The sequence below is a fragment of the Panthera leo genome, chromosome F2, assembly GCF_018350215.1.
Source record: "Panthera leo isolate Ple1 chromosome F2, P.leo_Ple1_pat1.1, whole genome shotgun sequence".
In the NCBI taxonomy this organism is placed as follows: domain Eukaryota; kingdom Metazoa; phylum Chordata; class Mammalia; order Carnivora; family Felidae; genus Panthera; species Panthera leo.
The window spans coordinates 17,643,979-17,666,834 of NC_056695.1; the positions used below are offsets into that span (position 1 = coordinate 17,643,979).

General features: G+C 37.4%; 2 protein-coding genes across 5 annotated transcripts in view; one reads left to right on the forward strand and one right to left on the reverse strand.

The window, feature by feature from the left end:
* Window positions 1-2,797: 2,797 nt before the first annotated feature.
* On the reverse strand, window positions 2,798-22,392 carry COPS5 (COP9 signalosome subunit 5). 3 transcript variants are annotated; one of them, XM_042923759.1, is made up of 9 exons: window positions 22,309-22,392; window positions 20,240-20,381; window positions 17,381-17,615; window positions 16,294-16,422; window positions 15,573-15,638; window positions 14,842-14,927; window positions 9,855-9,966; window positions 5,237-5,385; window positions 2,798-3,037 (listed from the first exon to the last, which is right to left on the reverse strand). In XM_042923759.1, the coding sequence occupies exons 2-9, from the start codon at window positions 20,353-20,355 to the stop codon at window positions 2,953-2,955; spliced, it is 978 nt and encodes a 325-aa protein (XP_042779693.1). In that variant the 5' UTR covers window positions 20,356-20,381; window positions 22,309-22,392; the 3' UTR covers window positions 2,798-2,952. The 3 variants fall into 3 exon arrangements, with proteins under 3 accessions (XP_042779693.1, XP_042779694.1, XP_042779692.1); XM_042923760.1 differs by having other exon boundaries at window positions 20,240-20,435; window positions 22,309-22,385; XM_042923758.1 differs by lacking the exon at window positions 22,309-22,392 and having other exon boundaries at window positions 20,047-20,332.
* CSPP1 (centrosome and spindle pole associated protein 1) overlaps window positions 22,370-22,856 on the forward strand; it is a 155,585-nt gene continuing 155,098 nt past the window's right edge. For both annotated transcript variants that reach the window (XM_042923747.1, XM_042923746.1), the window contains exon 1: window positions 22,370-22,506. The gene's annotated coding sequence lies outside the window, so the exon portion shown is untranslated. The remainder of the gene's footprint in view (window positions 22,507-22,856) is intronic.

A 22,856-nucleotide genomic window follows, 5' to 3' on the forward strand; every position in this document is an offset into this window, starting at 1 on the left:
GTATTCTTGACTGGTCCCAATCCCCATTCCATATCCACTGACTTCTCTATCTCTGCTCCAGCCTGTGCTTCTGGCTCCAGTCTTATTATTTGGACATTGGGATTAAGTTTTTGATGACGAGTGACATTTCCTGTATAATATCACCAAAGACCTTGAGAAATTATCTCCAAAAAAAAAAAAAAAAAGGAAACTTAACAAAAAACAGACTTCACTTAGAAAATGCTCTTTTCAGCTCCTGAATAGCTCAAGACTGTAAGATAATACTTTGCAGGAAAAGGCAACCCCAATTCACAACTTAGTTTCTGAATGATGGCTGCAATTAAACCCTGATTTCCTAAAAGCAAATTAATCTAAATTCGAGCATTTATGCCAAAAGTGATCATGAAAATACATTACAAAGGATCTTGCTTTTTAATAAAGCAAATACATTTACAACAAAGTGCAAATGCTCCTTTCTGGGTCATTTTTTGCTGGATTGGACCATTGAGTAGAGGGGACATTTTTGGTTGCCTCTGTAGTATCCATTTAACCTCTCAGTGTATAGTGGTCATACATTTTGGGTATTACTAATCCCATTCCTACCTCCCGGTGTGGCCCTTAACTGGTTTAAACCAGTCTCTATATGTAATCTCAGGGGTGAGCTAGTGATCCATTTGACCAGAGTGAACTTAGAATCTTATTTTGACGATCACGAGCAGCTTTCACCCTAACTGGATGGTGTGGTGGGTAGCCAGCGTGAGGGAATCCAGCTTTAGGTTTAGGTCAACATGTGGAAGGCAGAGCTGAGAACCGCAACAGGAAGCCTAATCCAACTGTGCCTAAACCAAATATGATTCTGGACTCAGGTGAGCCAACAAATCCTTTTTGTTTAAGCAACTAGATTTAAAAAATATGTATTTGTTTGTTCTGGGAAGAGCATAAGCGGGGGGAAGGTAGAAAGAGGGGGACAGATGATCCAAAGCAAGCTCTGTGCTGACAGGCTGACAGCAGCGAGCCTGATGTGGGGCTTAAACTCACGAACACATGAACTGTGAGATCATGACCTGAGCTGAAGTCAGACATGCTCAACCAAGCCACCCAGGTGCCTCAGCAATTGGATATTTTTATGTGTATATGTGTCTTACTTCCAGTCAAGGCATCATTACTGAAATGTGATTTCTCAAAATGAGTCCAATGAAGTTAGGACTGAAATACTTTCTTTTCCTAGTAATTGTTATTATAGGCATTTTCCATAACACGAAGGTGTCTTGTTTAGGTCATGAATGTCAGATTAAATGTGGATTAACTGTATTTAAATCTTAGAATGAAAGCTCCTAGTATGTTTTCATGGTGACTCCAATGACTCCTTATTCTTTCATGTCAAAAACTTAACCATTCAGCCCTGTCATTGTTCCTAAAGGTATTGCTGAAGACTGTGGCAGTAGATTGTTTTGGCTGCTTGTTGAGTGCAGTCATTTTTTCTTAAAGGGTATAAAAATGGAGGTCAGTTTGAACCATGTGAAATTGGGGATACCTGCTTTTATATAGAGTTACAAAATGGGTACCTGGCTGGTTTAGCGGGATCTCGGGGTCATCAGTTCAAGCCCCACATTGGGCATAAAGATTACTTAGAAAAAAAAAAAAAAATTAAAGGGTTACAAAATGAAACCAAAATGCTAACATATCACATCAACCATTGGAGAATGTATTTGGATACTAGTATTAATGGGCTTCTTCATCTTACCATAGACTACCTCATTGCTAAACCCAATGGAAAACTTTTAGGCTTTGTTTTCCTTGACCTTTTTGGCAGTGTGTCAGGTCATGGGTAAATTACTTAAAAGTTTTCTGCTCCTGTGGTCTTGTTTTCCTCTGCCGATTTTCATATTTGATGTTTCCATGATTTGTCTTCTTTTCACCATCTTCCACAAGTCATTTCATTTGTTCTCAGCCAGCCCTCACCCCCAGATCTCTCAACAGTGCTCTTAGAAACATCAATCTAGTACATTTCTGCTGTTTAAAACCTTTAAGATCCCACTGCTATTGGGATAAAGTCCCAAATGCCTCTGCAGGATCTATACTCATCTGTTAAAGTCATCTCTTGCTACTTCTTACATCCAACTGGACACTCTCAGGTCTGATGGAATTTCAGTTCTTGAAGGTACTAGGTTCTTGCTCTCTGCCTCTTGCCTTCTACACATTGCTATACTCTCTGCTTATAAACTTGCCTCCTCATTTTGCTTTTCTGGCTAGTCCTCCTGTCTTTTAAATTTCATTTTTATGTCAGGTCACTTCCTCCAGGAAGCTCACTCTGGGAACTCCTCTCTGGTTTAAGTGTTCCTCCTGAGTTTCCCAGCACACTATTTCTCCCTTCCTAGTACACACAGGTTCTTGTTAACTTAGCTTTAGCCTCCATGGTAAGTTCTGTGAAGACAGTGGCCTTGTCTGTCTGGTTTAGAATATCTGCAGAATAAAATTAGGCCTGTTCAGTAAAGGTACTTGGTAAATATTTGAATACCTAGAAAACCTATGTTAGGCTCTGTCTTAAGTTATTTATTGTTCAGGAAAATAATTTCTGGTGTGACTTGGTTAACATTTCATAAGAACAAAAAAAATCAAATTATATTTTTACTAATGGACTACCAAAAGAAGGTATAGGCAAATTGAAAAGTGGCTCTGATAATCAGTATGGCAGGTAAAGTGCTGAAATTCTTTGACTTAGATAGGCAAGACTCTTTAAAAAATAGATTCCAATAAATATTTCTTTCCCTTATATTTAAGAACATTAAAGGATACTAGAAAAATAATGAAAGAACAATTTCATTTTAAAGAGCTTTATTACAGGATGTTAATATTCAGGACACTTCAGAGCACCTTATACTTCTAATTAGATTTTTGGTAACTGGTTTTAAAGTGTTACTTGAGTATTTTTCTCATATTGGCTTTCAGTCAAAAAGCCTACTTAGTGACTGTTTAAGAGATGTTAATTTGATTAAACAGTTTATCTTTAATAACCTGAGACATCAATCCATGGATAGCTTCTATGGTAGTTTTACAGCTGCAAAGAAAAAAAACACATCACATAATGTCACAAGAGCTGAAAACTTTCGAAAACGCAAGTACCCCCCATTTCTATCCTTGTACCCCCAATAATGATTTTCATTTCTATTCATACTCCACAAATCACAACAATTTACAGTTTACTCTTCTGATTTTTAGCCTTCTGCATATCTTTTAATGATTTCATTACAGTTGACCTTTGAACAATGTGGGGGGTAAGGGTACCAACTCCTTGGCACAGCTGAAAATTCACATGTAACTTTTGACTCCCCCAAAACTAAACTACTAATACCCTACTGTTGATAGGAAGCCTTACTGATAAACAGATGATTAACACATATTTTGTATGTTACCTGTATTATATACTGTATTCTTATAACAAAGTAAGCTAGGGAAAATAAAGTGTTAAGAAAACCTACAGTCACACTACTATACTGTATTTATAGAAAAAAACCCCATGAATAAGTGGACCCATGTTGTTCAAGAGTCAACTATACTTACTAGAACCTTCACAAGAGAATAACAGTGTAAAATATGATATACAGTAAAACTGTGGTTTGCAAGCATAATTTGTTCCAGAAACATGCCTGTAATCCAAAGCCCTCATATATCAAAGCGAATTTCAAGAACCATTGACTCAGTTGTGATAATGCGCTGTTTGGCATCACATAACTACTCGTATTGCAAGACACTGCTTGCTTATCAAGTTAAAATTTGTTAGAAATATTTGGTTGTTTTGCAGAATACTTGCAGAAACAAGTTTCTTGCAATCCAAAGTTTTACTGTAATTCATAAGTTAATTTTATTACTTATCAGGAGTTTTGGGGAAAGTCCTGTTTTGGAAGGTGACTGAAATTATATATGTCATAATTAAAGACTGATTCTAATATTACATTAAAATCTGTCATTCGTTATTATTTATTATTTAGAATAAAAAAGATTTTAAAGAATCCTATACTTTTTTTTTCTGAAATAATCACCAAAGGTCAAAGTTACAATGGGTAAACGACTTAGATTTTAGAATTGATAAAAAATTAAAAGCAAAAAGCAAAAAAAAAAAAAAAAAAAAAAATACAACCCAAACAAAACAAAACAAAAAACCCACCAATATTTGGAAGAGATATGATTCTTATAAAGTTACCCAAAACAGGAAAATTCTCTACTTTTGTACTACTATTTGTTTCCTTCCTACTTTTCTTCTTACATAATTGGAGACATTCCCATTGTGAAATTTTTGCTTCATAAGAAACTGAGATATAAATGTAGATAAAATTACAAATCACAGACAACATCTAGATTAGCAAAAACATACACTCAGTGCAGGTACCAAAAATGAGACCTAATATCAAAGAAAAATGTAATTTTTATCCAGGCCACCAGCCCTATGTCTTCTAAAAACTCATGGAAAAGAAAGGAATGAGATGATTTTAACCCAAGATGGCTCCCTCCTAACACACTTGGCTTTCCCTTCTCCTTCCTATTGACCAGTCCAGTTTTTCTGCATACCAAAGTGTCAGTTTATAGAGATGTCAACATAGTTTTCCCTTCCTCTCTGCTTCTAATTATCACATTAAAAGTCAAACCTTCGTGAAAGTAAACGTTATTTAGATTCCTTCCAGTCCTCTATGTATCTGAAGGGCCACCTGATTATTTCGTAAGTTATCAGAGAACACATTCTAGGTTTGTTCCTAACAAATTTTTGGGAGTGAGATTTGGGATACTAAATTACTGTATTAAGGATAATTTCAGAAGAATCACTTAAGAGAGATGCAATAATTTCTGTGATATTTAGGGGTTTGAAACTTCATAAAAATGTGAAATTTGATCAATTTAAGAAATCTCAACATAAACCCTTAACAGATGAGTAAGACAGAATAGATTGGCATGTCCCTTTGCAAAAATTTTTTCTTTTAAAGATGCAGTGATGGATTGGTTTTCTTTGTTATACTTTCTAGCTAAATCTAAAAAAGGTGACTGGGAGTTTTTCATTACATTACCTAGATCTTTAAGCCTTTAATGTTTTAACTTGAATTTTCTAGGTTCAAATGTGCATTTGACAACTCCTGAAAAGTCTCAAGAAATTAATACTCAGGTACAATTCTAAGTTGTAAATAAGTTGAAAAGGAATTTGAATCCTACTATATATAATGTGCAAATTTTGAAACAAAAAGAGGGGCAGGAATAGATTTGCTCTTACCTGTCTCTTGTAGCTTTGGCAAGTTTGTCTTCTGACTTTCTGTCATGTGTTTCTAAACCCAACATGAAACTCCCTCGTCCCAGCTGGGCTTCTGACTGTTCTAATTTTTCAGACAAATCAAAGACCTGACCAGTGGTATAGTCTGCATTCTGTAGGGAAAATGGTATTGTGTCAGTGTGTGTGTATATATACATACATATATATATATATATATATATACATATATATATGAATTAATTTTTTTCTATTTAGAACATTTCATTTACAAAGAATTCTACCATGAAGTATAAGTAGATAGTGAAGAAATCAAATTTATTTGTAAAAAACTGACTCCAAAGTTCAAACAGTTCAAGTTTAGAGTTTTCCCCCTTTTATAATTTAAAGATTAAATTTGGAATTCTTTTTGACTCCTTAAATCTAATATTTGTTATTATGAGAGGCTTTAAAGTACACAGGTCTGAGTCTCAGGTCTGGCCTTGCTGCAGATTAGTCGGAGGCTTTGGGAAAACTCCTTTACTTTTCTGGACTTTCATTTTCTGAAAATGGAGGACAGCAGTATTTCTACATTAAGGCTATTTATGAAGATTACATTAAGTGATGTATCTAAAGTAACATATATAAAGATCTTAGGACTGTCCATGGCATCTGGTAAAGGCTTAATAATTGTTAGCTAATTTTATTTGTTCTCATTGAACTTTCAGAATTAGTACTTAACAACAGTTTTTAAAAAATTTGTTTTAGCTTTTGTGATTATAAAATTAATAGTTATTGCAGAAAATTTGGAAAATGCCGAATATAAAGAGAAAAGGAAATACCTATAATCCCTCCACCTAGCTATAACTAGTTATATTTTAGAATATTGCTGTATGCTTGCTTAAACACCTACATTTGGCAAGTGCTACATATACTGTTTTATCTGTTAATATTTTATACTTTTTAAAAAGAAAAATTTTAACAGTTAGCTATGTAACTTAAGCGTTACAAACACTTAAGCATTTTTATGGGATATCTAAAATACAAAACAAATTTTCACAAAGATGAGTTATGAAGTACATATTCCATTTATCTTCAATAGAAGAGAATGAAGATTAATAAAAAATTTGGCAACAATATGTTACTCTATTTACTCAGAAAGACATGTACATGAAATACAGTTCATCCACCAAACATGAAGTTATTTGCCGTCATCAGTCACTACACAGGGCCTTTTACAAGGCTACCAGTTCTTCCAATGAGTTTATAGGCTGATAATATTTTTTAACGATGCAATTATATTCACTTTGTCTAGATCTAAATGGTTTAGGACACCAATACATTCTCTGCCCCCAAAGATTTGAAAACTAAGGTTTGCAGACCACTGCACATTTGGAATATTTATCTCAAGCCTTAAAAATGTAGGATGGCAGCAACAGTTATACTATTAAAATGACATAAAATGACATTATATTTCAAACACATGGAATGAGTATAGGGAAGTAATTAAGTCAGAAAATTACTTTCTTCTGTAGTTTTTAGGTTATATGCTTTAGCTGGGGAAAGAGAGGAGTTGAACATATATTTATAAATTTTTTGTTAAATGCTGCAATTTACCATATATAAAACCACAAGAGGAAATATAATTTAATCTGTACTTGATTATTAATATCCTCAATACATGCAATGCTAGAATACAGGGATGGCCATTGGCTAAGTATGTAGAGCTGTTTGCCTTTACACAAAGATTTAGATTGCTCTGGTCTTAGTGTTTACTCCCCCTGCTATCATGTGTCAGTTCTGGCTGTTATTAGGAAACTTGCCTCTAAGGAAATAACTCCATATAAAGCATTTAGCAGTGTCTGGCACAAAGGAAGCACTTAATGAAAGTATGCTATAATGATCACTCTCCTTCCTTCTAATTTGCTACTTCTGATGGCTGAGGGTAAGAAATAAGAACAGGGGTGCCCGGGCGGCTCAGTCAGTTAAGTGTCCGACTCTTGGCTTTGGCTTAGGTTATGATCGCATGGTTAGTAGGATCGAGCCCCATGTTGGGCTCAGTGGTGACAGTGTGGAGCCTATTTGGGATTCTCTCTTTCTCTCTGCCCCTCCTGTGCTTGCACTTTCTCTCAAAATAAATAAACTTAAAAAAAAAAAAAGAACAGAAGGCTTGTCAGAACTGTATTTAAAATCATAGACACTTCTCCAAAGACATCCAGGTGGCCAACTGACACATGAAAAAATGCTCAACATCACTCATCATCAGGGAAATACAAATCAAAACCACAATGAGATACCACCTCACACCTGTCAGAATAGCTAACATTAGCAACTCAGGCAACAACAGATGTTGGCAAGGATTTGGAGAAAGAGGAACCCTTTTTGCACTACTGGTGGGAATGCAAACTGGTGGTGCAGCCACTGTGGAAAACAGTATGGTGGTTCCTCAAAAAATTAAAAATAGAACTACCATACGACCCTGTAATTGCATTACTAGGTATTTATCCAGAGGATACAGGAATGCTGATTCGATGGGGCACATGAACTCCAATGTTTATAGCAGCACTATCAACAATAGCCAAAGGATGGAATGAGTCCAAATGTCCATTGATGGATGAATGGATAGAGAAGATGTGGTATATATATACAATGGAGTATTATGCGGCAATCAAAAAGAATGAAATCTTGCCATTTGCAACTACGTGGATGGAACTGGAGGGTATTATGCTAAGTGAAATTAGTCAGAGAAAGATAGATATCATGTAACTTCACTCATATGAGGATTTTAAGAGACAAAACAGATGAACATAAGGAAAGCAAAACAAAAATAATATAAAAACAGGGAGGGGGACAAAACATAAGAGACTTTTAAATATGCAGAACAAACAGAGGGTTTTGGAGGGGTTGTAGGAGGGGGGAATGGGCTAAATGGGTAAGGGGCATTAAGGAATCTACTCCTGAAATCATTGTTGCACTACATGCTAATTTGGATGTAAATTAAAAAAAATTGGGGCGCCTGGGTGGCTCAGTGGGTTAAGTGGCCGACTTTAGCTCAGGTCATGATCTCGCGGTCTGTGGGTTCGAGCCCCATGTCGGGCTCTGTGCTGACAGCTCAGAGCCTGGAGCCTGTTTCAGATTCTGTGTCTCCCTCTCTCTGACCCTCCCCCGTTCATGCTCTGTCTCTCTCTGTGTCAAAAATAAATAAACGTTAAAAAAAAAAATTTTTTTTAAATAAAAAAAAAAAATTAAATTAAATTAAAAAAATCATAGAAAATATGCTCAAGTGAGGCCTTTTCCTGTTAACAAACAAAAAATAACAGTAACCTATTGAGGCTTTATTATATGCCAGGCACTTTGCTAACTACTTATTTACATAAAGAATTTCATTTAGGGGCGCCTGGCTGGCTCAGTCAGAAGAGCATACTGACTCTTGATCTTGGGGTTGTGAGTTCCAGTCCCATGTTAGGTGTAGAGATTACTTAAATATATAAAACTTAAAAAAAAAAAAAAAAAAAAAAAGAATTTCATTTAATTCTCAGGGTAACCCAAGAGAAGGCTCAGGCTCATTAAATGGCTTTCTGAAGGTCATATAGCTGGTGAAGTGCCAGAATTTTCTTTTTTCTTTGAACTGAGTTTATTTCATACCAAATTTTGTGGTTTAACCATTATGCTATACTGTACAATATGAGGTGGCCTACTTAAAAGAAAGAAAAAGAAAAAGGAAAGCAACTGTTCCTGACCAAGCTGTAAAATACCTTTCTAAGTATGTTAGGTTTTAATGATAATTGGAAAAGATGCAGTGACTTATTTTATTTTTTGCTGCCCAGCATCTGCTATTTTAAGTTAATGGTATTCTGATTTTCTTCTGGGGATAACCCTTCCTAATTCTTAGTCCATGTGCTCCTGAAAGAGTTTTTTCTACCCCAGCCTAACAGTGAAGTATATAACTTGGCGCAGCCGCTCTTGGTGTTCATTTCCTTGGCCCGGAACAGGTTTAGGGATGGGAATGTGATCTAAACAAGGCTCAGACACAATGAGGTTTGGCCTGGGGTTATGCCTGAGTGTGTGTATCTAGATGTTCTCTTTTGAAGGGGAAACTGAGGGGCTGGGAGGTCCCAGGTTAATGCTGACATCTTATTTTCAGCCTGAAACTGAAGCTAACTGATATGAAATCAAACCTGACACAGAAAGACCAAGACTTAATAATAATATATGAATGCAAACTTGCTGTGCCTGAAGTAAGGCCTACTCCTAGACTTTGCATCTTACAAGATTCACTTTTTTGTTTAGCCCAGTTTGGTTGGGTCTCCTGTCACTTGTAACTGGAGTCCCAACTGAGACACCTGACAGAACAAAAAACATTATTTGTATTTTTCTCTCTGGAAGTCTCTTTAAGGCAGGGGCAGATTTCACCCGCAACTGACTGCTTATATTTGTCATTTGGACTTAGTCTCAGTAGTATATGACAAAGACCTTGGCTTGGCCTAGTATCCCAATCTAGGTCTGGTCATACAGAATCTGGTATCAGCCCTGATATCTTGGCCAAGTCAGGTATAGCCTTTCTATGAAAAAGTGTTCCAGATATTAAACCACTTATATAGCTCAGATAAAATTCAAATGCATCCCTTGGAAATATAGTACTTACAGTAAGCAAGCTAGAGGAACTCAGGGTATTCACCCAGTATTTATTCCACAAAAGCTCAAGCAATTTGCGATCCAATGAGGATTTGAAATATGAGACTTCTAAGGCATAATACCTACAAAACAAAAGCACAAATTTAATAAGTAAAAACAAAAACCCAAACAATTCAACCATATATAAAAGTTATGGCCAAATTTAAAGAATTACATTTTATATCTAAATAGTTATGTTTTAGTTTTTAGTTCAATAGAACAATCAGTAGCCACGGGTTCCTTACTCTTCTTTTAAATCTTCTGTTAACTAAACTTTCTTGTGTTATATTTCTTCCCATTGTAGAGCCCAGAAAGTCCCCCAAGCTAATCAACAACCAATCAGAACTTCTGAATGACATATGTTTATCTATTTTATTGAATGTTATCTATGTCTGAATGACATATGTTTATCTATGTTATTGAATTCATAAATTCTATCCAATAGCACATAAACTTAAAGAATTGCCTCTCTAGGGTCAATGATAATTTTTGATAGGTTTTTAAATATACTGAAAATGACATGTGGATTTCCCATTTCTCCCTTTCTAATCTCCTAATTAGGACCTACTACTTTTTGGGAAAGCAAATTTTAAAGCAGAATCCTTAGAGTACCTCAAATTCTGCTTCCGAAAGTGCCTAACTTATAATCAGGGAGAGCAAGAAATATGAAAAATTTGGTTGAATGTATGAAAAAACATATTTTTTAAAGTAATAAATAGGTTCTGTGTATTAGTAAATACAAAGAAACACAGGGACTTCTTTACCTTCAGGAGCCTATTACTGTTTATAGGGGAGATGTGGTATGGATACACAAAAAATTAAATATGTGTGCTGAATAACAGGAAGTGATGCTATAGTGCATATATAAAATTAATCACCTACTAATTAAATATAATTAAATGAGTACTCTTAGTGTAGACAGAACTGCCAGAGAAGCCCCAGGAAGCAGGCAGGACTCAGAGTAACCCTTTCATGAGTCTATGGTGTGGATATGTTAACAGCAAGGAGGGCATTAGGCAGCATCCACTTACAAACAGGAAAGCCACAAAAGGAACGGTAAGTAAATCACTTTGTCTGGACAGTTAAGCCATAGCAGAATAATGTCCAGTTGGTGGACACATTACATAAAAGATTAAGAATTTTAAACTTTATAGGTGGGGGGATGGGTTAAATAGGTGATGGGGATTAAGGATTGCACTTGTGATGAGCACTAGGTATTATATGTAAGTGGTGAATCACTAAATTATATATCTGAAACTAATATAACATTGTATGTTAACTAAGTGGAGTTAAAAATAAAAACTTAAAAAAAAAAAAAGAAATTTGAACTTTATCTTCTAGATAGTGGGGACTCCTGGAAGGTGATGGATATGGCCAAAGAGGTGTTTTACAACAATGATATAGCCAAAGAGGTGTTTTAAGAAAGCTGGCTGTGGTAGGATGTCTTACAGAGAAACTGTAGGCAGGAAGACCACAAAAGATACTATTGCAGTGCAGCAGATGTGAAGAGAGAAAGGCTCAGGCTCAAGTTAGTTGTGCAATTAAGTGAGGGCCTTTTCAACATTAAGATACCTGTGCAGATCTGAAGAAGGACAGGGCATAGCTAGTGAAATGTGGAAGTGGAACAGTGTATTTTTTGAGCACCTTTTATTTCCTGTGTACTTTACATATATTCTCATTTAGTCTTCCCTATAACCATACAAAGAATGCATTTATTATTCCCAGTTTATAGACAAACATTTACAGAGAAAGCCTTAAAACTAGTAAGTGGCAGAGAAAGGAAGAGAAAGGATATGGAAAGTTGTATCTATTATCAAAAGCCTCAGTTTTATTTTTACATCCAGACTGTAGACACTTGAGAGTATTTAAGAAGTGAAGTGCCAGGTGGAAAGGTCAGCTTTAGAAAGGAGGGGTTGTATTGCTGATACTTGAGGAAAAAAGAGATGAGAAGATGAACATAGCAACAGATATTCCAATTTATAAAGGATGGAAAATAAGGGAACTCAAACTTGAAGTTTTAGAATAGGCTTTATGTTTTAAAATTTATGGATCACCTTAATGTAATTACTGTTTTAATTCCATAGGCTGATGCAATGAAAATTTTTGTTTAATATGTAGTGATTAGCTGCAAATCTCAGTAGCAGAGTTGAAAACAAGAAGAATATTCAAAATTACTTGTGGAGCTAAATCCTCATCTTCTGTATAGGAAGTCAATAATAGATACTGCCTAGAACTGAAAATCGAGAAGTAGCACTATCAGCATGCTGTTTGAAGAGATGGGGTAAATACTTACAGGAATATCTATAATAATAGTTTAAGTGACTGTCTCTGGGGGATGGGAAAGGGAATGGTACAAAATCGTTTTTTGTAATAAGTTTCACAGAACCATTTTACTCTTTAAGCCATGTTCCTGTATAAATACTGACAACATACAAGCTTATTTAAAAACACTTTGTGTCCTATTTTCACTAAAATTCTTTAAAGTTGACAATATTTATTATCTACATTATATTCTATGTTTAAAACAGACTTTGGATGTGCAATATGATGTGGGATTTAAAATAGGAAAGAAAAAAGATCAATATAAATTGCAAATAATACCTCATCACCAAATAATTTAGGAAATGGATCTGTAAGCAGCCTGCTCCAAACCCCTGCTCTTTCAACTTGGGACAAGTAAGCCACTCATTTGCCCTATGAAAAAGTTTACTCTCTCTTATTTAGGAACTGATCCTAAGAGAACATCTTTGAATATCTTAGCAATTCCAGGCTCAAAATTCTAGGCTCTAGCAATGAAGATAGCTAGAAAGTGGCTATTCTTCTCTGATGGACTCTTATTTCAGTAAAACAGGAAATGCAGGTTTGTTTAGATACAGAAAGCATAGACTGCTTCAGTCTTTGTTTCAAAAGCTGCAGTTGGTGAAAAAAGCAGTGTAGGTATTAAAGGTGTAAGCTTTTTATACCACTGTAACTCAATATAAGTGAAAAAAAAATTGTTACTCTGAAAATGAAAGTATCACAGCAAAGGTGTTTCCATGCTTAGGAGCAATTCTCTCAAACAGGAATGGTTTAAATTTTTCTCAATAGGGCAAATTATGTGATTTAATCCCATGCCTCTAACTGAAAAATAAAAAAGAATATATATTTTTTAAAAAAAAAAATTTTTTTTTTTTTTAACCTTTATTCATTTTTGAGACAGAGAGAGACACAGCATGAACAGGGGAGGAGCAGAGAGAGAGGGAGACACAGAATCTGAAACAGGCTCCAGGCTCTGAGCTGTCAGCACAGAGCCCGATGCGGGGCTCGAACTCACGGACCATGAGATCATGACCTGAGCTGAAGTCGGACGCTTAACCGACCAAGCCACCCAGGCGCCCCTATATTTTTTATAAGTATGTCAAGGATGACAGATATATTTAAAAACTCAATTTTAGAAATTCTAGAATTTTCTAAGAATTTCTGAACAGAAAAATAAAGAGTAGTAGTACATGGGTAGTCATAGGTATTCCTAGAAGTTAAGATAGGAGGTATGGAGAAAATGGGATACTAAATAATCATTTAAGTAACATTTTTTGGGGGGTGGAGGATGCCTACCCTTCTGTGTGCCATGCCCTGTTTAAAATGTTAGGATACAGCAGTGAATTAATTCTAGTGTCATGAAATTTACATTCTAATGGGGTCAACAAGGAAGCAAAAACTTATCAGATGGTCCTAAGTGCTAAGAAGAAATATAAAGCTGGGAAACTGAAACACAGAATGACAGGAAGGTGTTATATTAGACAAGAGGACTAGTGAGCATTCTCTCTGTTAAGGCGACCCGTAAACAGATATTCCATGATTGAAGTAGTTAGTGAGCCGTGTGGAAATAAGGAACAATTTTTCTGGCAGTGGGAACAGCAAGTGCAGAGGCCCTGAGGCAGATATCTGCCTGTCTAACAACCATAAGGAAGCCACTATGGCTGGACTGGAAAAGCAAGGGTTTTGTGATAGGAGATGAGCTCAGAGAGGTAGTAGGGGTCAGATCACATAGGACTGTGTAGTCCATGGTAGGACTATAGATCTTATTCTTGGTGATACAGGAAATCATTCTGGAGAAGGAGGAATGTGATCTGACTTACATTTTAACAGATTCAGTTTTGACAAAAGATCTTTAAAGGGGTGAAGGGCAGAAGCTGGAAGACTAGTTAGAAGGCTAGTAGTGCTCTGGTTCAGGATCCAGATGGTGTTGGCTTGGGTCAATATTAGGTAGCAAGATATATTTAGAAGATAGAGAACACTGTTTTCATTGCTTTAACACTTCTAAAAACTTAGATATAGGGGCGCCTGGGAGGCTCAGATGGTTGAGCGTCTGACTCTTGATTTTGGCTCAGGTCATGATCTCATGGTTCAAGAGTTTGAGCCCTGTGTTAGGCTCTGTGCTGGGAGTGTAGGATTCTCTCTCTCTGTCCCTCCCCTGCTCACTCACTCTCTCTCTCAAAATAAATAAATTAACATTTATTGAGATGTAATTCATATACTGTAAGATTGACTATCTTAAAGAGTATATATAATTCATTGGTTTTAGCATGGCTTCTTTAAATTTTGGAGTGAAAATGTTTAGGAAGAATTTTTGCTAAATGGAACTTGGGTACTTTGAGGGCTTGTAGACATGCTAGTGTCAGGCTGGCCCTGAATACAACTTCTCTCAACTGTCAATTTCATTAATGAGCTAACTATCTTGTACACTGATATGTTTATGGTTGTGTGAAAGGCAAATAACATGTTAGGTTAAAATAATTATTAATAAAAATTTTAAACATTACCCTAAATTTTATATTCTTACTGCAGTTTTAAAAGGTATTATGAAATACATTTCATCTGAACCTTTATTCTCATCTGTAAAATTAGGGGCTTAGACTGATGATCTCTATGGTTTCCTATGATGACTTTGGCATCAGATACATTTTAAAATTACTTACTGTTTGCAGTGTACACCAAAGTCTTCTATTTTATTAAGTGGGATAGTCTGGTACTCAGAAGGTCCTTCATCAGGGGGTTTATAGCCCTCAACAAAAATGAAGAAAATAGAAGGTTTAAAAAAAACATAGAAACATGTTTCCTATGAAGCTTTCCATTTATGGAAACATTAATTTTGGGGAGCCACATATTGAACTTAAACATTCCAGTTAAAAAAAAAAAGTATATTGCTTTTACTCTCCCTCAACCCCATTTGGTGGCTGATGGCTGGATTTTCATTTTTCTTGTCCTTAGGTGATATACACATATGCTAATATCTATTTCAGATTGCAGAGAAGGAAACTGATGTTTTTAGCTTGTTTGTCTAGTTCCTGTCAGAATGCCATGGGCATACAGAGACTTATTAACAAATGAAGACTACTTTTTAGTAAAGTTAATAATATATAGCACATGACAGTGCAGAGCCTGCTTGGGAGGCTCTCCACCCCCCCCCCCCCCCCTTCTTCTCCCACTTGCCCGTGTGTGCAGTCTTTCTCAAAATAAATAAACATTAAAAAACAAAAAATACATAGCATAAATATGTTGTCTTTTGCTAAGGACAATTTGTGGTAGTTAGACTGCTATTTTGTAAATATTTTTAAATTGTTTTAGGTCAAAACAAGATATTAACCATAATATGACTTTAAAAATAAGTCATTTAAAAATTACAAGGAGTTAAAATTTTAAAAATTACCTTTGGGTATGTCCTAAAGGCTCCAAGATTCACCTTCCCTGCAGATATTGTTCTTGTTGGGTCAATCTACAAGAAAGATATATTTAATATATATGTAAATACTTCATTTGTTTAAATGTTATAAAGTTAGAAATACATATGTATATATAATACTACATGCATACACACACACAAACACTGATTAAAATAAACCAAATAATAGAAAAAAATAAGGAAAAAAATAACCAAAAATGATAAAAAAGTTCAATAAAGTGGGTAAATATAGAAATCTCATAGTGAATTTAGAATTTAGATCTCGTTATTATACTATTTAAGAATGTTATTTGAAGATTTGTTTAGCCCTTTTTCAAAAGTTTCCTTTTACTAGATGAACAATTTCAATCTTTCTTATGGTAACCTGGATTGCATCTAAAACACTGAGCATAGCAAGAGCTGCTCTAGCAATTCCTGACTTACTCAATTCAGTCAACATTACTGAATGCCTATTATGTGCAGGGAACTGAGACATAGGTGCTGTGATCACCCTCATCCTATAGAATAAGACAAGAGATGCAGAGTAACTTGTTCAAAGTCCCAGCTTATAAGAGGTGAAATTCAGATTCAATCCTAGGCATACTGACACCAGATCATTGCTCTTTACTATAATTGTTATTTCTCAGTATACTTGCTTTAATAAATCTTTGTGAAGAACTTAATTAAGACTGGTTGCAAAAATACTTACTACTACTGCTACGAATGGTTCCTGGAACTGCTGATTGAGCATCTGAGTACTAACGTCTATCCCAGAAAGCCAGCAGCCATAGCCAGGATGGCTATGATACCAGCCAATTGCATTTTCAAGGCGGCCAACCTAACAAAGAAGAGGGCAAAGAAGATTGAGGTTTCTGTTTAATTTTAGAAACACCTGTAATTTGTCTGTTTACATAGCATTATGATAAAGTAATAGCATGCAGAATAGTTCATAGCATATGCTGCTTTCAGGTTAAAAAATTTTTTTTGGCATATATAATAACTGAAACATAATACCTGAAGCATAAAATTAACAAGAAGTACAGTAAGGTTATTTAGTCTCCCTCCCACCTTGTTTCCCTCAACTATCCTGTTCCTCAGCCCAGATGTTACCACTATAACCAGTTGCTTACATACTTATCTTGCAGATATATTCTTTGCATAAATGTAGATTAATACAAAAACAACAGTATACCACATACAGTGTTTCTATACTTTGTTTTTTCACTCAACAAAATATTGTGGGGTTTGTTCCACGTAAATAAAATATATAGATAACTACTTTTTAATTTTTATTTTTCTTAAAGGCTGGCTTGCAGTTCATTGTATGGATATACCATAATCTATTTAATCAGTTTTATATTCAGGAACATTTAGGTTGTTTCCAAAATTTTGGATTTAAACACACATCTGATACTGAGTGTGAGAATTAAAAAAAAAACTTTTATGGAGATATAATTGACATATAACATTGTATTAGTTCAGGTGTACACCATAATAATTCAATATATGTATATACTGCAAAATGATCACTACAAGAAATGTAGTTAACATCCATCACCATACATTAGGTACAACTTTTTTTTCCTTACGTTGAAAACTTGTAAGATCTACTCTTGAGTATAAGAATTTAATTAAAAAAAATCCATGCTAACCTCATATACATCTTACATAGAAATTGTTGAAAATAACTTAAATATAAACTTTAATGTAAAGAGGATAGTTTTAAGTTTAGAAACTCAAGAGTCGCCATGAGACTCTTATTCGAGTTACTAAACTTAAAGAAACAACATTTTTACCTGTTTGGCGTTTTCTATATATGCAGCCATGTACTCATATGCAGCAGCCTGAGCATTTACTCGGGTTTCAGTGCCCTCTACAGGCAAAGCAAAACTGTCCATAATGATCATGGTTTCACCATCCACCTTTCCCAGCATTAAGCCCATCACTTCTAAGTTGCCTCCTGATCTGGCATGCATCACCATTTTCAATAGAGCCAATGCTGAGATTTTGCAGTACTTAAAGTAATGGTGACTATAAAACAAAAGCACAGTATAATTAACTTTCTTTTATAAAACACAATTTCAAAGACAGTTTTTGTGAAGATAACAAGTAAGTATTGAAGGAATTTACAGTGATGGGAGGGGGAGAAAGATTGTAGAATATGGGAAAGAAAAAGGAAGCAGAAGTTGCTGCAGGGGGCTGGAAATGATAAACATGTCAGAGTCCTGAAAAGTATTTCCTTTTAGGGGAATGGAAAAGTATGAAAAGCTTTTTAAATATGCTATTCAAGTAGAAAGGAATTATATGACCAGTTCAGTAGGCTTTTTCTCCATTAATTTTGGAATCACCAAATCTCTGATTCTGACTTTAGTTGGATGGCTGTGCCTAAAGATTCTCAGGTCTAACTTTCTGGCCTTATGTTTAAGAATGTGGACTCTGACATCCATCTGCCTAGGTTTGAATCTTTGCATTGCCATGCTAGCTGTGGCCTAGAGAACCACTTCATGTCTGTGCCTCAGTTTCCTCATCTTTAAATAGGAATATTTCGGAGTTGTTGTTAGGAGGAAATAAAGTAAATGAAATAATGTATATAAAGTGTTTAGCTTAGTGCCTAACGTGTACTAAAACTTTATAAGTGCTAGCTATTATTAGTCTTAACCCATCTTTTACAGTACTCTTAAAAATCAGTGTGTTGAAGGGTGTGGTTTCTTTCTGTGTTATCTGCTTCAAAATTGAGAATGTAGCTCTAGTATCTTTAGTTCAGAGTTTGTCATCTGTGGATGTGACTAAACTACTCTTCACTACAATTACATTTTCCCATCTCACTGACACAGCCCAAGAGAGCTAGGATGAATATAATTAATTAGAGTCACAATCGGACAGTAGGGGAAGCAGATAATTTCCAAATATTTAATAGGCTACAGCAACCTAAAATGCATAGCCTGCTCTAGAAGTAAGCAGACAAGCAGTCTTTGATAACTAGTCTTTAATAAAGTGGTCAATGTTTCTGAGAAGCCTTTTTAAGATGTCTGCCCACAGGTTTCAATCCCAACTGAAAAATTTGGAGACCTGGTATTGGGCATCCAGACATGAATTAAAATCTTGGCTCCCCCATTTACTGGGAAAAAGAAAAAAAAAGACAGTTACTGTGCTCCTATTTACATACATTGTAGACCATTTTTTAATACATTATCTCATCTAATCTTTATGACATTACCATAAAGGTAGGTCTTAATTCCTTTTTACAGATAAAAAATGAAGATACATTAATTTTCTAGGGCCAATTAACTAGTGACAGTTATGAGGTTTGAACTTCAGTCTATTGTCACTTAAGAGTTCATTGCCTCAGTGTGATCATGAAATAAGTTACTTATATTTGCTTGTTTTCCTATATGCAGAAAAGTAATGAAAATACAGTACTGCAGGGGCTAGCTGGCTGGCTAGCTGGCTCAGCTGGAAGACCATGCCACTCTTGATCATGGGTTTGTGAGTTCCAGCCCCACGTGGGGTGTAGAGATGACTTACAAGACCAGTGCTCTAACCCCTGAGCTATGGAGCCTGTAGAGATTACTTAAATAAAAAAAAAATATAGTACTGGGTTATCATGCAGATTAAATAATATATGGAAATTCCTAGCTCAGTGCTCAATCTGTATTAAATACTTGATAAACACGGCTGAATCTGAATACTGACAAGAGTTTGCCCTTGTAAAAAACTGAGAAAGACGGAAGTATTTTGTTGTTGACACTGTTGTCTTTTCTATCTTTCCATTTGACAGACTGCTCTTTTTACTCTCTCCCTAGCATAATCTGCTTTCAGGAAAGGTAAGTGCTGTGGGTAAACAGTCCTTGACTTGTCATCATTCCCAGGGACACAGGGCTTTTGCTAAGGGGCAAAGAGCTTTAAACTCTATTGATATAATTCCTAGCTTATGTGAACTGATGAAGTAATATTTTGGGAGACTGGGTGGACCCTCGTTTCTGAAACTTTTACGGCAATCAAAAATTGATTATAGATCTCTAAAAGATGGCTCATAGTTATTTTAGAGGCCCTGGGGCTGACTTAGTTTTTGAAGACAGGTGCAGTCTCCAGTCTGAGATCAGCTGAAGGTCCTAACCAGGTGTATTATCGACACAAGGCTTAAGGCAGAGTGCGGCATATATATGATAATACAGATACTGAGAAATGACAAACCAAAAAATCGCTTGTCGTTTTTCTCTTACATCCTCTGGAGGCAAACGGGTTAAAGAGAGACAGAAGGGGGAGTCAAAGCAAGCCTCCCTAGAGGGCCTTTGGCTCTACTTGCGGAGACAAAAGGTGGATCAAAATTTCTCGGGCGCATATTCTTCTCCCTGCCCATGAAAACACAAGCTCTCCACCCTCTGCAACTCCCACTCCCTCTGGGTGTCCTAAACTCCCGCCACCCCTTCCCTCCCCTGCGTCTCGCCAGGGACCTCCTCACTCCTTAGTCCAGGGCTTCGCCGCCAGTATTTCCTGCTGCTGTTTCTTGTCGTATTTGTAGATTTCATCGATACTCTGGGCTTCCTGCATGTTGTTGGCCAATTCCCAGGTTTTCTGAGCCATACCACTCCCGGACGCCGCCATTGCGAGGAATCGGAGAAGTTGTCGCCTCCACAACCAAGACGCAACTTTACCTCGCTGGGTTCTCAGGTGTGGGTTTCGGACCCTCCCGAGCACAGGTGCAAACTCGTACTAGTCTCTCGAGGCAGCCATGACACCTAAAACCGGAGGTGAAGTCGGTCCAGACCATTCGCGGATGGCGGGAGGGCTTCCGGGCTGCCACGATATAAATAGCGGTTACATAATAGAGACAGAAGAATCTTCTTGTGGCTGAAATGAGAATATGTTACCTTAAAAAAATTTTATGTATGAATAGAACAAACACAATGATTGGGCACGGGAATGGTATAGCCTTCTGTACCGGAAGAAGGGCACGTTAACGTTACGCTAGAAACTGGAACCGGTCCTCTTTGTTCGTACTGCGCAGGCTCGGCCTCCGCCATATTAAAAATGGGTAGATCCGTGAGATAGGATGGGAGAAAACTGTTTTCATGTGGGTGTAGGTACCTCAAATAAAATGTTTGTTGAACACCTAAAAAAATAAGGATGTCTGTGAAAAACTTGAGATATAAGTAGTTCTGGATGCGGGCTAAGACGAAGTTAAACATGGCATTCTAGTTGCAGATGAATTGCACTTGTGTAAAATCCTAAGGCTTCTTTGGTGGGTTGGCGCTACACTTCTGTAGCAGGGTGTTTTCTGGCATTCCGAAAAGGCTGTGGAGACTCGTGGAAGGCTATGATCGTGTATTCTGACCTGTTTGTAAAAATTAACATCTACAGGAGCTGTTCATGTTCTGAAATTCTAGTACCCAAGTCTTAACATTAGTTACGGCTTAAACCACTCCCTGTCCCTGAGGCCAAATTAATCTCAACAACTTTTCTTCCAATAGTTAATACAATGTTTAATTATTTTACTTATTTTCCTGTTTTAGGTATTTTTCCTTCACCCCCCCAACTCCACTCTAGATTTCAAGTTCCAAAGCCTAGATACCAGGTTTGTGTTCCTTGTTTTATCCCTAATATCTAATACAGGTGTTCAGTAATTTGTTTTGCCTGGGGTGAGGGGAGGGAGCGGAAGAATAGGATCACACTTCAATTCTCCAGCTTCATCTTTATCTAATCATCCTGAAATTTAGCATATGTGGTTAGCATTGCCTAAAATACTCTCCCCCCCCCCTTTATTTTTTTTTGTCTGGGGGCCCAAATTAATCTTCAAAAACAGAGCTCAGAGATCTCTACCATGAAATCTGATGATTCAAGGTTCTCTAAATGTACTGTAGATGCTTGCATAACTGTTACATTGCATTGTAGTAATGTATTTGGAATTTTTTCTTTTCACTGTACGCTTTAGAGTTCAGGACACTCTATCAGTTGTGTCCACCAATCCTAGTACAGTTTGTGGCAAATAGTTAAAAACATTAAAGACCAAATCCAGACCCCTGCCTGCGGTTTTGACATTAACTTCCACTTGAAGAAAATTTGTTTTTAAAACCCTCTTACAAAGTAATTTAGGAAAAAGGATTCCTAGTTCCACTCTCCTGGGAAGCTAGAGATTTTTTTTTTTTAATTTTTTTAACGTTTATTTTTGAGACAGAGAGAGACACAGCACGAAAAGGGGAGGGTCAGAGAGAGAGGGAGACACAGAATCTGAAACAGGCTCCAGGCTCTGAGCTGTCAGCACAGAGCCTGACGCGGGGCTCGAACTCAGGACTGAGAGATCATGACCTGAGCCTAAGTCGGACACGAAACCGACTGAGCCACCCAGGCGCCCCTAGAGATTTCTTTTCTAATGATGGCACATGGCCACTCAGTATTGCGTTAATTGAATATGTTGCAAATAGTAATAAGGACTAAACGTTCACCAGACCCCTAGAAGAGAAATGTGGAGAGGTATGCCAACACTTTTTTCTCTCACTGCCACCCCTGCTCTTTTTTCTTTTCATGCCGGCTGGGGCTTGGAAGGTTTGGAGGGGCTGGAATCAATTTAGCTTGGGAAGAATTTTCCACGGTTTAACAGCTCCCACTCAGACCAGGTAAACTAGGTGGCGGAGAACCCAACATGCTTGCAGGCAAGTCCTGCTGGCGATAGGGAGGCTGTGTGGCCTCCGGTACGATAGGGGGCGCCCCGACTGCGCGACCTTACCCCCGCGGCCGAAGTGGGGCGGGGCCGCGTTTGGCCGTTGGGGAAGGACGGGGGGCGGGCTCGGCTTAAGAGGAGGAGCCGGGGCCAGGCGGCTAGTCGCAGTGTTCCCGTGCCCGGCGGCTGCCGCCACCTCTTTGGCCCGCAGAGAGCCTCTCTAGGGCGCTGTGCGTCTTCCCGGACGCGAGCCCGCTCTCCTGAGTAAGCGTTAGTCAGCCGTGGGTGGAGAGCGGGCCTGGCGGGGTGTGGTCGGGGGATGGGGGAAGTGGTGTCCCTGGGCGGGGGCAGGGGCTCTAGCGGGGGGGCGGTGGAGGTCTCGCGGCGGCCACGCTGGCCGCGGAGCTGGAGTTGCTGCGTTTGGGAGTGCCGGGTTCTTTGCGGGGTGAGGTCTCGCGGCCGCTGGGCTAGGGGCGGGGCCTGAGTTACTGGGTAGAGGTCGGGGTCTCGCGGCTTCAGGGCTGGAGACGGTGGCGGAGGTACAAGATCCTGGTCTCGGTCTCACAGCAGTAGGCTGGGGGCGGTGCTTGGTTCCTAGGGACACGGGTACCCTG